General features: G+C 23.5%; 2 protein-coding genes across 7 annotated transcripts in view; one reads left to right on the top strand and one right to left on the bottom strand.

Annotated features, from left to right (window-relative positions):
* The first annotated feature begins 35 nt into the window (after positions 1–35).
* On the top strand, positions 36–6,381 carry LOC127291256 (monocarboxylate transporter 9-like). Of its 6 annotated transcripts, none has more exons than XM_051320266.1 (10): positions 36–197; positions 1,948–2,155; positions 2,651–2,921; positions 3,529–3,692; positions 4,220–4,340; positions 4,738–4,842; positions 4,914–5,109; positions 5,217–5,527; positions 5,825–6,016; positions 6,165–6,381. In XM_051320266.1, exons 2-10 carry the CDS (start codon positions 2,081–2,083, stop codon positions 6,299–6,301), a joined length of 1,572 nt encoding a protein of 523 aa, XP_051176223.1. In that variant the 5' UTR covers positions 36–197; positions 1,948–2,080; the 3' UTR covers positions 6,302–6,381. The 6 variants fall into 6 exon arrangements, with proteins under 6 accessions (XP_051176223.1, XP_051176224.1, XP_051176225.1 ...); XM_051320267.1 differs by having other exon boundaries at positions 70–235; XM_051320268.1 differs by lacking the exon at positions 36–197 and adding an exon at positions 1,162–1,287.
* A 3,768-nt stretch (positions 6,382–10,149) lies between these two features.
* LOC127291255 (uncharacterized) overlaps positions 10,150–17,692 on the bottom strand; it is a 13,870-nt gene continuing 6,327 nt past the window's right edge. Inside the window, exons 2-7 of the mRNA XM_051320261.1 lie at positions 16,593–16,954; positions 15,334–16,510; positions 14,059–14,352; positions 13,428–13,658; positions 12,552–13,046; positions 10,150–10,780 (exon numbers count right to left, since the gene is read on the bottom strand). Coding sequence (XP_051176218.1) covers positions 10,760–10,780; positions 12,552–13,046; positions 13,428–13,658; positions 14,059–14,352; positions 15,334–16,510; positions 16,593–16,954 — 2,580 coding nt within the window. The 3' untranslated portion in view covers positions 10,150–10,759. The remainder of the gene's footprint in view (positions 10,781–12,551; positions 13,047–13,427; positions 13,659–14,058; positions 14,353–15,333; positions 16,511–16,592; positions 16,955–17,692) is intronic.

Here is a 17,692-nt window from a genome sequence, read left to right as displayed (position 1 = left end):
CAATCAAATTTAGCGATATTTAACATACATTAAGGTCAAATGTAGAAATGACGAAATATTCTGTTTTTATATATATACAGAGAATGTAAAATATCTAAACTAAAGCATCATAAATATAAATTGTAGTTTTTTTTGACAGATGGCGAAAGATTTGAAGTAGAATGTGATAAGTAAACTATAAAATATCTTTATAGCAAGTATGTATATATTCTGCTGCTGCTAAATATATAAAAATGTAAATGAATTGTTTAAATATTGAAAATGTATTATTATTATTATTATTATTATTATTATTGTATTTTATCATTTAATATATTGTAGTAAAATAAAATCTAGTAAATGATAAACTTCTGTATTTTCTATTAAAGATTTATCTAACCTTTTTAACAATATTAACATACTAAAATTTCTTTTTTCTTTCTGCTACAAAATTTTGAGGTTATGTTTCCTTGACAATGATTATTGTTTTTAAAGTTATTTATAAAATTATTAAATTAAGTTATGAAATTTAAATTAAATAATTACAATAATAAATAAAAAAAAATATAAAAATTTTCTAAAATAAAATAATTTTTACAATAATTATTGTAGGGGAAACTAAATTGTATTGGAAACAATAACATATAATATGTTCTATAATTAATTATTTTATAGTTATTATAAATATTAATAATAAAATTATAAATTATAAAATAAGGTTAATTGCTTTATTAATATTATTATTTCTATTGTTTCTATTATAAGTAATTTTTTTTTTAATTAAATCTTCTTTTTCATTTTAACTAAATATAAAATACTTTTTTATTTTTTTTCAAATAAATAATTTGTTTAATGAAATTTTATTTTGTAAAATAAAATTTTGTTTTGGTAAAATAAAATTTTGTTTGGTTAAATAAAATTTTGTTTTGGTAAAATAAAATTTTGTTTGGTTAAATAAAATTTTTAATTGTTGCAAATAAAAAAAATTTATTTATAGTAAAAATAAATATTTATTTAATTCAATTGATAAAAAAATAATATTTTTTTGGGTGTGGCATACTTAATTAAAAAAATGGAATTTCGTAAAAAAATATTTAAAAACAAAACAAATATACTTAAATATAGATATTTTATAGAAAATGATGTTTTTCGTTAATGATAAAAGCAGATGATTTGACGAGATAAGATTAGTGCGTTAAGTGTCTTATCAAATATATTGTACATGACTGCGTGGTTTGGTGGCGTTTAACATCATCAGCAGTCTAGTTGTCGACTTTTTCCCAACATGTGTAATTATAACTAAAGAATGTGCGTGTGTGATATGAAAAAAAAAGTTTTTATTTGCAAAATAATTCTTCATTAAAAATGACCTTTTGAGGCAAAAAAAAAACTAAACAAAGGTGTTGCAAATTTTTTTATACTTTTTTTTTGCTTATCAGTTCCGAATGATATTTATATTTATCTAAATTGAAATTATTTCTGTATATATATGGGTACGTTTCATTGCCCTCTCTATAAATAATCTTCATTTAATTGCGCGTGTTTGATGATTAATAAAATTTCATTTTGTAATTGTACTCTTAATTTATTAACAATAATTATGAGAAAAAAAAATTGTGTAATTATTTAATTTACAATATTGTAATTTACAAATTTATAAAAAAAAAATTTATTTTATTGAATTTTTAATTATTTAATTAACAATATTGTAGTTTAAATAATTTATTAACAAAATTGTAATTTAATAATTTTATAAACAATATTATAATTTAATTATTTAATTAACAATATTGTCATTTAATAATTTAATTAACAATATATTGTAATTTTATCATTTAATTAACAAAAGTATAATTAAATTATTTAATTAAGAGTATTTTAAGTTCAATAAAAATTTTATTTATCCTTAATTACTATAAGAATTATAAATTTATTTGCTCCAATAATTAACAATATTAATATATTTAGGTGAATGAAAGGAGATTATCAGGAAAAAAAAAATATAATACTCAATGAAAAGGACAAATATTTACATTTTTAGAATGGTCCATTTGGACTTTTATTAATTTTGTTGGGAAAAAAAAAATTTTTTTCTACTATCATGAAAACGTATAATTTTAATGCCCCCGATGGAGGTTGGGGTTGGATCGTTGTTTTGGCAACCGCCTTGAACAACGTAAGTGTAATTAATTAATAAATAATTAACAAATAAATAAATTAATAATTAATTAAAAAATAAATAAATTAATAATTAATTAACAAGTAAATAAATTAATTATTAATTAAAAAATAAATAAATTAATAATTAGTTAACAAATAAATAAATTAATTATTAATTAAAAAATAAATAAATTAATAATTAGTTAACAAATAAATAAATTAATTATTAATTAGAAAATAAATAAATTATTAATTAGTTAACAAATAAATTAATTAATTATTAATTAGAAAATAAATAAATTAATAATTAATTAGCAAATAAATAAATTAACAAATAAGTGAATTAATAATTAATTAATTAGTTAATTAATTACTAATCATATAATTTTTATTAGTATTCATTTTTTTTATAATTATAATTTTTTTTTTACAAAAGATAAAAAAAAAATGTTAAAAAATTTATATATTTCGCTCTTAAAATATATTCGTTATTTATTTCTTTTTTTTGCAGATGGTCACAATTCCCATTTTACAATGTTTTGCATTTATTTTTAAAGATAGATTTGATACATTAAATTTTTCAGCAATACAAATAACAACAATTACAAATTGGAATTCATTTTTTGGTATGATTTTGGGAATATTTAATGGACCATTAATCACAATTTTTGGATATAGAAAAACAGCTATTTTAGGAACATTAGTGTTTACAGCGGGAGTTGTTTACACTGCATTTGCTTCCTCATTTTTACATTTTATGATTGGTTATGGAATGATAACGTGTAAGCAAAGAAAATTAATAATTATTATTTATTGCAAAAAAAAAAAAAATTTTTTATTTTAAATAACAGGATATCATTTTTATAATTATTATAATAACAATTATAATAATAATAATAATTTTTATTATTATTATAATTATTATAATTATTATAACAGTAATAATAATTGTAATAATTTTTTTCATTTAATTATTTTCTAATTTCTCTACTATTAATGTTTTATAATAATTATATTGATATAAATTAATATAATTAATTAATAAACATTTAATAAATAAGCGTTGTGTCACGCTGAATTTTAAAATAGAAATTTAGAAAATTGCGCGCGCAGCATGTAAAGAGTGGGGATAGCGCATTCTGATTGGTTATCCCCCACTCTTTGCATGCTGCGCGCGCAATTTTCCTAACGTTTATCTCCTAAAAGACGCACAACACAGTGGAAATGACGCTAATTTGAAATTTATTTTAATCATTTATAGAGTAATTATAAATATTATTTATGTACAAATTTTTTTTTGAATTTTTTAAAATTAAATTTATTTATTTTTTGAGATTTAAAAAAAAATAAAAAGTTTCATTAATAAAAATTTTTTAAAAAAAATTTCAGCTGTAGGAATGGGTATTGCAATGTCATCTTTTTTTCTTGCATTAAATACATATTTTGCGGAAAAAAGAGGACGTGCCATGGGAATTGCTATGACTTTAACTGGAATTGGACCAATTTTGATTCCACAAGTCTCGAGATTTTTACTCCATTGTTATGGTTCTCAGGTAGAAATTAGAAATATTTTTTTAAAAACAATCATTTTTTCCCAAAGAATTAAAAATTATTAACAATAATTTAAATAATTAAAAATTTTTTTTTTATATTTATATAGAATTAGGAAAAAATTTTTTATAAAAGATAAACGGAAATCGAGTCACATAAATTAAATAAAGATGATATGCAATTTATTCACAATAATGTTTTACATCACACAAAAATATTCATTGAATTAGGTCAAGTCTTTATTTACGCATAGTATTAAATGATAATTTTAATTCTTTTTTCCGATTGATTTAATTTAATTTAGAAAATTTTTTTGTCACTTTTTTCTATACAGGAATTTTTTGTTTTTGGAAAAATAAAAAAAAATTCGCTATTTTTGCATTTCACTCTTAAATTTCAGATAAAATTTTTAATAAAAAAATTTTTTTGGAATTAATTAATTAATTTTATCCAATAACAATAATTTAGATATAATAATAATTATTATTATAATAATTAATAATAATTTTAAATTTTTAAATTTTTTTAGGGTACAATGTTACTTCTCGGAGGATTTAGTTTACATGCATTAATTGGTGCAATGCTACTTCAACCAGTAAAATGGCATTCGAAGAAAGAAAAAATTGACCATGGACAAAATTTAGAATCACGTAATTATTTTTTAAATTTATTTTCTATTTATAATTTTTAATATTTAGTTTTATAATTTTTTATAAAAAAACCGACGCAAATATCTACCTTACCAACTGATGGTAAAACAGTTTTTTGAAAAATAAAAATAGAAAAATTACCGACGTAGAAATCTACCTTGCCGACTGATGGCAAAGAATTTTTTTGAAAGGTTACTAACTTTTTCAAAACTGTTTTACCATCAGTCGGCAAGGTAGATTTCTGCATCGGTATTTTTTCTATTTTTCATAAAAAAAATTTATCATCAGTCGGTAAGATAGATTCCTATATCGGTAATTTTTTATATTTTCATTTTTTTTAATTACCATCGGCCGGTAAGGTAGATTCCCATGTCGGTAATTTATATATTTTTTTTAGAATATATATCACTTCTTCAAGACATATGTCCTGAATGTACGGAGGATGAGAAAAAACAAAATTCGAAAAAAGGTAGCAATTATGACTTACAAGCCATTGATCTCGGTAAATATAATAATTAAAATTAACAAAATGCCAAAAAAAAAATTTACTCAAAAAGTAATAATTAATTCCAGTACAAACAGTTAATTTAGGAAGTAGTTTTAATGTTTTCGAAGAATCAAAATCATCCGAAGAAATAAAAGAGGAACCATTAAAAATTCTTCAAAATGGTAATGGACAATGCCATTTGAATAATGAAAAAATTTGCGTTAAATGTGGCTCATTATTTATCATGGAAAAAATCAACGACAATGTAGAAAAAAATGTAGGGTGAGGTTATGTATTACTTGTTTTAACACTAGAGGCGCAATAGTATAAAATAATTAATTTTTTTTAATTTCGTTTTCATTGCATCAAAAAAAAAATAATAACTATAGTGAAAAAAAGACAAGATGTGAAAAAATAATTTATCTCTTTGGATTGGATTTACTTCGCGATTGGATATTTGTTAATATCACAATGGGTATGTCGGTGGCAATTTTTGCTGAAACAAATTTTTCAACATTACTGCCAATTATTCTTAAGGAAATGCAATTAACAACAACGGAAATATCAATTGTCATGAGCCTATTGGGAACAATGGATCTTCTTCTTCGTGGAATTAGTCCATTTATTGGACATCAATTACGTAAATCACCAAGGACCATGTATTTATTTAGTTTGTCATTTCTCATCATTGGCAGAACATGTAATTATTGAAATTTTTTTTATAATTCTATTTTATTTTTTATTAAATTGGAAAAAATTTGTGAGAAACTCAGAATTGCGCCATCTATCGATAATTTTAGTTTCTATAAACAGCTGTATAGTAACATCTACCTGTAGATATCCTAAATTTTTTTTACAGAAGAAATTATTTTTTGTAACTTAGACTTTTGAAAAATAATAAAAAATAAAGTGTTTACAAAATTTTTAGGGGAAAAAAATTGTTTTTTCTACAATAAAAAAATTAATTTATGTTTTTTTTTTTTTTTTTTTGTTTCAGTGTTAATGTTCACGACAGGATTCATTTCAGTTTTAATGGTAATGATATGGATGGGATTCGCCAAGGGAATACGTGCTGTTTATTCAGTTTTAGTTATTCCCAATTATGTTCCATTGGAAAGGCTTCCCTCGGCAAGTAGTCTTCAACAAATTGTCGTCGGTTTTCTATCAATGGGAGCTGGTCCAATTATAGGTTAGGATTTTGAAAATTAAATTTCCTTCGCTATTAATAATTTTATTTTCATTATTTAATTAAATTATATTATTTAATTTAATTTAATTAAGAATTAATAATATTTAATTTAATTAAAAATTAATATTATTTAATTTGTTTATCAAAGGTTACATTAGAGATTCAACCGGAAGTTATGGTCTTGGAATTGCATTCATTAATTGCATGACTGGTTTGACAATAATCATGTGGATGATGGAAATGTTTTTAGTTCCATCAAAAAACAAAACACAACCGAATAGATGATTGTATTTTGTTTTGAATATTTTATTGTTATTTTATTTTTTAGTAAATAGAAGTAAATTTTTTTGTTCTATTGTGCTTTATATTTATATCTATTTATTAAAATTTCCAAAAGTTACTTGAAAGCTGCGTGCGCAATGATTAATGTTCCTTCGTGCGAAGCGTGCGTACACGGAGGAACACAGCGTTGCCAATGAATTCTAACCTAATAACTGCGCTTGCGCTACGACAACTCTCTTATAGGTCGAAAAAAAGGCGCGCTTATTTAAAACGCTTAAAAATAAAAAAAACGTTAAAAAAGCAGTATAAAAACATTTTTTCTATTAAATTTATTATTTTTTTCTGTTAATTGTATTTCTTACGGATAGAAAAATTAACTATTTAATTATTAATTAATTATTAATTAATTAATAAAATTAATTCTATCTATTAAATAGTTACCTTTTTGAAAAATGTTTTTTTTTTTTTAAATATTCGATTTGAAATTCAATTAATTCACGATTAACAACTATAAGAAAGTGATAAATTAATTTAAAAAGTATATAATTTCATTGGAAAATGAAACTTATCGCTATTATATAGAACCTATATACATGTCGCATCATCAGCTGTTAATTAAGGTCGTGTCCTTGTTGGATACCATTTTGCTTTTGGAACGGATCTAATTAGTCGTGAGGATTCTTGGTCTCATTTAACGGATGTTTAGTGGGTAAATCCAATGGGTTTCGAGTCTCTTGCAAAACAATATACCAGTAAACTTTTCTCACAACCTTTTTCCGGTTAGCGTGTTCTCACGCATCCAATACATATACGAGAATGTCAAAAGTGTTTTACCCTAGTGACCCATCATTTTTCATGGTGAATTCAATTTTTCCTTTTTATTTTTACGCAAGGAAAATCAATTTTCTTTAACCGAAGTATAAAAATAATTTGCATTTAATATATTTTGGTAAATTAAAAATTCTGTTTGAACACTTAAAAATTATAATTAATAAAAAAAATTTTTTTAATTAATTAAAATTAATTTAAAAAATTAATTAAAATTAATTATTAATTAAAAATTTAATTAAAATTTAAAAATAATAGTAATATAATTATGTATAATTTATAATATAATAAATTACAAATATATATACTAAATCAAACATCGATTTCTTTTTATTTATTACAAATTTATTTATTTATTTTTTTTATTACAAATATCAAAAAATTGTATAAAAATTATTTTCTCAAGTCATTTATATAATAATCGCACACATTTTTATCATTATTCACACACTTTAATTTTATTATCACTTATTTAATACGCTTTTATTATACACTAAATTTAATTCGCCTATAAACTTAATACAATTGCCATTGTTTATTTAAGAAAAAAAAAAAAAATTGTAAAACTTTTTATAACAACTCTCGTTTTGTAAAAATATTAATATATGTACAAATATTTAAAATAGTTAAAATTATATATAATAATAATTAATTATAATAATAATAATACTTATAATAATAATAATAATAATAATAATAATAATAATAATAATTCGATTGCTTTATATATCAAATAAAATGTTTCTTATATAAAGGAATACAATGACTTTTTTTTAGCAATTAATTATAAATTAATTATAAATTATTAATAAATTATTAAAAATTTATTAATATTTTAAAAATTAGTTAATAAATTATTATTATTAATAATTTTAATTAATAAAATTATTATTGATTTCATTTTTTGTACTAATTATTATTATTAAATTCGATATACAAAAATTAATAAACTATCAAATTAGAGAAATTAATGTAAAAAAATTTCACTTGGAGAGGGAATTATTTTTTTTTTAACTCTCCGAAGAAGACAGTATACTGTGATTTACAAAGAAGATTGTTAATGCCAAGTTAATATATTTATTGACCTGAATGACAATATTTTGCAAATTAAAACATTTCTCCGTTTGCAAAACGTGCAAAAAATTCTCAAATTGCAAAATAAAAACCTTCTTTTCCAATATAGTATTATAAATTATGCCTCGTTATTCTAGTTCAGCGAAAGTGCATAAAAGTCACTTTGAGGTTTTCGCTCTCTTGTTTGCGTCTTAACGCGTGAGTGTATGTGTCAAAGAATCGTTTATTATTCACAAAACAATTGCTTAAAAATAAATCGCAGTAAAAAAAAGAGAAAAAAAAAATAAAAAGAATAACAACAATGGAAAGTCTTCCCAAAAACTATATTATTATAAAAGTTCCAATTCTTTTTGCGAAAGTCAAAAGTAAATTCTCTCTTTTTCTCTCTTTTTTTATATATACTGAAAAAAAAAATTTTTATTTGATTCAAATATACTCGATTACTTGCCTATTTTATCAAATAAATATATTTATTAATATCAAATAATTATTAAATATTTCAATCAATTTTAATTTCAAATACAGAAATTATTGATTCAAATACAATTTATATTTAATGCAAATAAAAATTATTTAATTCAAGTAAATATTTATTTAATAATAGTCAAGTAATCGAGTATTTGAATCAAAACAAATTTTTTTTATTTATTTTATAAATACACAAAATTAAAAAATGTTACAATTTTTAACAAAAAAAAAAAAAAAAAAAATACAATTTTTTATAATTTTTAATCAATAATAATTATTATATATATATTCAATATATAGTTAATTATTGTGTGTATTTAAAAAAAAAATATACATAAAAGAGAAGCAAAGGAGAATCGAAAGTTGTGATTTAAATTATAATGGGAAATTCCAATTGTTTCTCGGTCGCACATCTTATGTGTCTAATGATTCGCGAATATAAAAGGCTTTCTTCGCATATATTCTCTCGTCCTGCTTCTCGCGATAGTTTCACGTTTACTTGCCCCCCTTTTTTCATACACACATATACATTTATTTTAAAAGTAAATTTTATTCTCAATGAGTTTGCACATTGTCACCATTGACTCTTCTTCTTCTTCTACTTATTCTTCTTCTTTATCTAATGATCCTAAATAATGACTATAAACTGGCCCGCGACAGCTGGTTTATGTAAAGTTCCACTTTTGCATTATAAATATATAGGAAACAAAAAATTCACCTCGGAAAGTATCTCAACGTTTCATTGCAAAAGAATTACAAAAATCGATCATTTTATCAGGTCTAGATACAGATAATATCATCTAGATAATATCATTTACATAAGATAATATAGATAATACAAATCTAGATAATATTGCCTATATAAAATCATATAGATGATATAATTTTGATAATACTATCTACATTAGATAAAATAGACGAGATAAACTAGATAGTATCTTTATTATTAGTAGCTTATCTAGATAGTATCTAAGCTACTATCTAGATAAGGTACTATCTAGATAAGTTACTAATAATACAGATACTCAATATATGTAGATAGTATCTTTATTATTAGTACATTATCTAGATAGTATCTTATCTAGATAGTACCTTATCTAGATTGTATCTTATCTAGATAGTACCTTATCTAGATTGTATCTTATCTAGATAGTATCTTATCTAGATAGTACCTTTATTATTAGTACCTTATCTAGATAGTACCTTATCTAGATAGTATCTTATCTAGATAGTACCTTATCTAGATAGTATCTTATCTAGATAGTACCTTATCTAGATAATATCTCATCTAGATAGTACCTTATCTAGATAGTATCTTATCTAGATAGTACCTTATCTAGATAATATCTCATCTAGATAGTACCTTATCTAGATAGTATCTTATCTAGATAGTACCTTATCTAGATAGTATCTTATCTAGATAGTACCTTATCTAGATAGTACCTTATCTAGATAGTACCTTATCTAGATAGTATCTTATCTAGATAGTACCTTATCTAGATAGTATCTTATCTAAATAGTACCGTTATTATTAGTAGCTTATCTCGATAATATCTTATCTAGATAATATTATCTAAATTAGTAGTTTTTTTCAAATTTTTGGCCAAAAAAATGTAATTTCTCTGTATTTACTGGGCAGAATGTAATTTTAATTTCGCTCTAATTATAAATTGTAATAATGAGATAATAGAGTAAGAAAAAATTACTAATTGAATGAGGAAAATGACTTTCAATTTTTACCGCACGGCATTTATTTTTCATATAAGGTAATAATTTTTCATAATGGCGCGATTCTTATTTCAATGCTGACTATTATATATATACCCCCATGAAACGTGGGCAAAAAAAAAAAAAAAAAAAAAAAAAAATTATGTATAGTAAACCTGATATGTGATCAACTTTTATAATTCGCAAAAAGGAAGTGAGTGAACGGTTCTCGCTTTGGTGACTTTACTCCAGGTACAGTTATACGCCGTAGATATATATATATATATATATAAAGGAATCACGTGTGTACTTTTATATATACATATACATTAGTTTCCTGTTTTTCATTTCTTTATTTTCTGTTTTTTTTTAAAGACGGATACGTCATCGCCTTGCATGAGAAACCTGTGATAACAAAAAAAAGAAGAAGAAATGATGATATATTTTTTGTACATAGTGGCAAAAACAAAATAAGATTGTCCGAAAAAATTAAAAAAAAAAAAAAAGAAAAAAAGAAAAAGATAATAAACTAATAGGGAAAGTTTAGTGTGATATTTATTAAAAATAAAGATTTTGGGAATGTATTTTTTTATCTGAAATTTTTAAGAAGAGAAAGTTTTGCGAAAATAAAGACATTTTATAATTTAATTGAATACAACCCGAATATATTAATGACTTTTTTTATTATTTTTTTTTATTATTATTATTATAATTGGTGATATTTTTGGGAAGAAATACATATTGAGGTTATTGAATTGCATTGTTAATGATCGCGTACTACTTTGGATAGTGAATTGAGGAAATTTTGAGAATTTCTTTTTTTTTAATGCCACTGAGAGAATAAAGTGGTTGGGGTTACCATTTTTGAGGTGACCATTTTTAGTTAATAAAATATACTGCTGCTAATTTATTAGTTGTTACTATTTTTAGTTGGCATAACTATACTATTACTTGGCATAACTATACTATTAGTTGGCATAACTTTACTATTAGTTGGCAAAACTATATTACTACTTGGCATAATTATGTTATTCGTTGGCATAACTATATTATTACTTGGTATAACTGTTTTAGTTGGCATAACTATACTATTAGTTGGCAAAACTATATTATTACTTGGCATAACTATGTTTTTAGTTGGCATAACTATATTATTACTTGGCATAACTATGTTTTTAGTTGGCATAACTATTTTATTAGTTGGCATAACTATATTATATTACTTGGATACTATATTACTTGGTATAACTATGTTCTTAGTTGGCATAACTATACTATTAGTTGGCAAAACTATATTATTACTTGGCATAACTATGTTTTTAGTTGGCATAACTATTTTATTAGTTGGCATAACTATATTATATTACTTGGATACTATATTACTTGGTATAACTATGTTCTTAGTTGGCATAACTATACTATTAGTTGGCAAAACTATATTATTACTTGGCATAACTATGTTTTTAGTTGGCATAACTATATTATTACTTGGCATAACTATGTTTTTAGCTGACATAACTATATTATTACTTGGCATAACTATGTTTTTAGTTGGCATAACTACATTATTACTTGGCATAACTATGTTTTTAGTTGACATAACTATTTTATTAGTTGGCATAACTATATTATATTACTTGGATACTATATTACTTGGTATAACTATGTTCTTAGTTGGCATAACTATACTATTAGTTGGCAAAACTATATTATTACTTGGCATAACTATGTTTTTAGTTGGCATAACTATTTTATTACTTGGCATAACTATGTTTTCAGCTGACATAACTATATTATTACTTGGCATAACTATGTTTTTAGTTGGCATAACTATTTTATTAGTTGGCAAAACTATATTATTACTTGGCATAACTATGTTTTTAGTTGGCATAACTACGTTTTTAGTTGGCATAACTATATTTTTAGTTGGTTTAACCAATTAGTTTGTTGGAATAACTATTTAATTACTTACCTTACTAAGAAAAATAGTTAGACTGACTAACTAAATAGTAACAGTAACTAATTTAAATTAGCTAAAATACTCATACTAACGAAATACCAATCCCAACCAATAGTTTCTCTCAGTGTGTGTTATATAATTTTTGTTTTTTTTTTGTTAAAAAAAAATTAAAAAATTTTTTTCTTGAAATTCTTGAAAAGAAAAATTATCTCTTACCTTTGAATGGCCAGTGTAGAGAATTGGAAGTTGTGATTCATTATCAGAATTTGATGACGCAAATTCTTCATGTTCCATAATTCCCCAAAGTGGACTATTTTCTGGTCCAGTTGATGCAACAGCTAAATTATTAACCGCCTGTGGTAATACCTGATAGGCTCTTTCAATTTTTTCATTATCCTTATTATTTTTCTTTGGTTTTTTCTTCAATTCTAATTCATAAGCTTTTTTTAATTCCTTCTCACCAATTGGCAATGGTGTTACAACATAAACTTTTTCACCTTTCTTATTTATTGATGTATTTGCAAAAATTGTTTGTATTTTTAATAATTCTTCTTTATTATTGTCATTATTTTCACTAATTTTACTATTATTCCTCGAGAGGGGAATTTCATTTTCTTTGGCTTCAATAATATGATTTAAACGATTGCCAACTGAATTTTGAGGAATTATACTCGTTTTTGCTGTTGTTGTTGTTGTTGTTGTTTTTGGTTCCTTAGAGGAAAAAAAAATTTAATATCAAGAAAGAAAAATAAGAAGATAAAAAAGAAATAGAAAAACAGTTTTAAAAAAAAATTTAGAAAAGGAAAATTATTATTAGATAAAGAAAATGATTTTCCTGAATAAAAATTTTCAAACTAATTTTCCTAGATTTGTTCGTATTGTTGACGAAACAAATATGAATATATTTCCTTTTATTTCTTAAGGATTTTCTTTTTTTTTTTTTTATTGCAGATTTCTAAACTTCCTCTTTGAAAGTGGAAATAATAAAATTAATACTACTAATAATAATAATAAAATACTAATAAAAATAATAATAATTAATAATAATAATAATAATAAAAATCAGTAAATTTTTATTTAAATTTTAATTACCTGAGTAACACGAGATATCTCGAATGTCGTCATTTGTTTATAATCTTCAAAATCAAATTCTGAAGATACTCGTTTTGCGTCGTCTTCATCGCTATCGTAATTTTCGTCGTCGGATGTTGTGTTGTGTTGTTTTGTGATGAAATATTCATTTGGAATTATTTTTGATGGCGAAAGATAAGGATGTGTTGCATTTGGTACAATTGTACTCGCAATCATTCCATTCGAGTATTCCTAAAAAAAATTTTTTTCCAATTTAATTTAATAAGTATTTTCAATTATTAATTAACAAAAAAAAATTTGATTAATTATTTACAGCAATCAAAATTTATAGAAAGAAATAATTTTGAAATTATTAATCATTAAAAACAATTTTAATAAATTAGGAAATATTAAATTTTTTTTATTAACAATTAGTATAATTAATAATTGAATTGTTAATTATTATTAAATTAATTTAATTAAATTATTTATTACTGAATTAATTTAATTAAATTGTCAATCATTAAATTAATTTAATCAAATTATTAATTATTGAATTAATTTAATGAAATTGTTAATTATTACATTAATTTAATTTTTAATATTTAATAGAAAATTATTTAATTTGAAATAAAAAAAAAAGAATTAAAACCTGAATTGTCCAATTGTCAATATTTTTCTGTAATCTTTGAACGTCAATGGAATTATTTTTTGCATCTGAAGAAGTTGACGAAGAAGTGGATGTAACATCCGGAAGTGATGTAACGGAAACTGTATTTGATTCTTGTGCAATTACACCCTCATCAAATGGATCATAATGAATATCAAATGAAGGAATTTTTCTTGGCAATTGTTGCTCTAATTTGTCTCCATTTTTATTATTTACAATAGACGAATGAAATGGACTTGGTGTAAATTGTGATGTATAGGGAATTATTATCTGCACCTATAAGACAACAAAATAATTCCTTATTTTTATTAAAAACAGATAAAATTTTATTTATTTTCCATTTTTATTTTTAAATTTATTTTTAATTTTAATTTTTTTTTTAATTTTTAAATTATTTTTTTTTTTTACCTAATTCGTTTATTTAATTAAATTTTCAATATTTTACAGTAACAAAATAGAAATTTTTGAGGGGAAAAAAATGGTTATTTAATCAAAAATTTAATTAAATTTGTCAGTAATTTTTTCTTTCAAGGTCATTGCAAGAGATATCGTAACCTTGGAAAAATTTCTTATCCTGGACCTCGGGTATATGATTTATTATTAAATTACAAAATTTCCCCTGGAGTGCTTTCACATATATATATATAATTACATTGACTATAAAACAGTGACAAGAAGACGCGCAGAATTATTATAAAGCGATAACAAATCAATTCCTGCACTGAAAAGAGAGAAAGTTTCTAATGACAAGAATTTTTTTTTTAATAATTACATTAAAACGTAAAATTTCATTAAAAAATATATTTTTTTTTGTCTATAAATTAAATTTAATAATTTTCGTTTATGACATAACCTAGAAAAATAGATTTAAAAGAATAAAGAAATAAAAGAAAAATGCCAAAATTATTAAATTCAAATATTCCCGCTAAATATTTCAACCAATCAGAGTGAAGAATCGACGGGAATTTGTCCAATTTTGTTAATAGAACGAAGAACAAAATTTGATGTGTTTTTGAACACCCAGGGTTAATTTTAATGAGTTTTGGAACAACAATGAGTTAGAGAAGGACAAACAATTTGTCTATCCTTCTCTAACTCATTCTTCCAGTTGCGTTTGCGATTACGATTTCGATTACGTTTCTATTCTTCTCAAGCCTTTAAGAAAAATATTTTATTTTCTCCACTGGATATAATTCCAAGGTTTTGAATAAAAAATTCAGATTTTTAAATATTAAATAACCTCAAAACTGAACTCACTTGTTTATTTTTTTTTCCAGTTCGACTTGAATGAGTGCCAAGTGAAAAATTATCACCACCACTAATATCACCATTACTAAAATTAGTAGCACTTGTTTTTGAATTTTCATTCATTGCTTTTTCTTCTCTTTTAAAATTATAATAAGATTCCATTAATGCCTCTAAAAATGGTTGTTTCTCATTGTAACCCAAATCTTCATGACTACGAGCCGAATTAAAATAATCAATTTCACTTGATTCCGTTGCATCAATTATTGGCCTATTCGAAATACTCGTTGATTCAGGAATTGGTATTCTATCATTATAACCAGCGACAAGATAATCAATGAGACTCGATGGTTTTGTGGAACTTTCATAATTTTCACTATCATAATTATTAGTTGAATATAATTCAGTTAGAATCAAAGGCGTTGGAGATATTGTCGAAAGACTTAAATCAATAATTGGTGATCTCTCGTAATGAATTTGTTCCGATGAAATTTGACCACCAATCGATGGTAATATTTCTAAATGTGAATTTTGTTGATCGCGAGTTAAAATACGAAAATCTTGATTTTGATTTTTGTTACTCTGAATTTTCTGTCCAAACACACTTTCTAAATTTTGTGTTCCTTGAATCTCCTTTTCTAGACTTTGAACTATTTCCCCTTGATTTTGATTCTCTTGATTCTTTTCTGGAGCTGTGTTTACGTGATTTTGAGTTCCAATTTCTTGATTTGTGGAACCTTGAACCTCGGGTTCTTGATTAACTGTTTCTTGATGATCTTGAATATTTGTACTGGCACTTCCTCTATTGTCATCATTGTGAATTGATGCTTTACCGACTTGATAATTGGATGCAGGTTGATTGTCATTATGTAAGTGAATATTTCCAGCCGAGGAAAATTCAGTTGCCCTGTAAAGTGGTGGCATTGCACCTGGATACATGTGTGGATTTGGTATTGGATGATTAGCAAAATTTAGCATTGGATAATTATTTTGAAATGGTGAATAGGTGAAATCTGGTTGACGAATTTCGTGCGATGGCGATGATGGTAAATAACGACCATCATTGATGTATTTAAAATTTTCTGGCTGTCGAATTGGAATCCAAGGTTCATCATTACAGGGATTGCAACTTCTCTCGGGATTAAATGGACCATTTTTTGGAACTGATCTTTGCTCATCTTGATTATATCTGTAATTACAATTTACAAATTAATCAAATTGTAATTATACATATAAAGAAAAAATTTATCAAAAAAAAAATTAAAACTCACACTGAAGGATTTCTTAAAGTTTGAGGAGGTGGTTTTAGACCACCATCATTACTGGACCATGGATTAAGCCAACTCATTAATCGGGAAAAATAATTTCTCGAGTCACCAGTTGTTGGGGTTCTTGAATTATCGAGATATTTTCCATTTCTAAAAGTGCCAGGAGGTGGAGGTATAAAGGGTGGTGGTGCAATATTAGTGGATAGAGGATGATTGTTAAAAATTTTTCCACTCGGTGCCGGAGGTATTAGAAATTCACTGATAGTTGCTCTTTTGGCGTGTCGCGATCGAAGATTCGGGCCATCTCTGATGTTCTTGGATTGTGTGCAGGATGAAAAGATAAGCAAGAGCAACAGCGATAGCCCCTGGAACAAAAAGTGTTTTTTTTTTTTTTTTTTTTTTTTTTTTTTTATTATTAAGTAGAAAAAAAATTATCCTTAGAAAACTAAATCGTAATTTATTACTTCTTGAGAGAACGAAGATTATCGAAAGGTAAGTTTATAATTTATTATTTATTAATTAATTTATACTTAGCAAAAAAATGTGTCATTAGAAAACTCAATCGTAATTTTTTGGATCAACGAAGATCATCGAAAGGTAAGTTAATAATTTATTTTTCATTTACAAAAATTAATTTTTAGTTAGCAAAAAGTAAGTCCTTAGAAAACTCAATCGTAATTTCTTAAAACAACAAAGATCATCGGAAGGTAAGTTAATAATTTATTTTTCATTTACAAAATTTATGTTTAATTAGAAAAAAGTTAGTCATTAGAAAACACAATCGTAATTTATTACTTCTTGGAAGAACGTAGATCCCCGAAAGGGAAGTTTTTTTTTATTCAGTTTTTAAAAAACTATTTGAATGTAGAAAAAAGGTTTTTTAAGAAAACTAAATCGTAAATTGTCAGTCCTTGGATAACAGAAAATCATCGAAAGGTTAGTAGTTAATAATTAATTTTTTCACTTATAAAATTTATGTTTAATTAGAAAAAAGTTAGTCTTTAGAAAACTCAATCGTAATTTATTACTTCTTGGAAGAACGTAGATCCCCGAAAGGTAAGTTTTTAAAAATTATTTTTAACTTTAAAAATTTATTATACATA

The sequence above is a fragment of the Leptopilina boulardi genome, unplaced genomic scaffold (genome assembly GCF_019393585.1).
Source record: "Leptopilina boulardi isolate dan_hultmark-lab unplaced genomic scaffold, ZJU_Lbou_2.1 LbouV2_130, whole genome shotgun sequence".
NCBI classification, from domain to species: Eukaryota; Metazoa; Arthropoda; class Insecta; order Hymenoptera; family Figitidae; genus Leptopilina; species Leptopilina boulardi.
The sequence above is the reverse complement of the archived record's forward strand: the minus strand, read 5'-3'. Positions and strand labels throughout refer to the sequence as shown.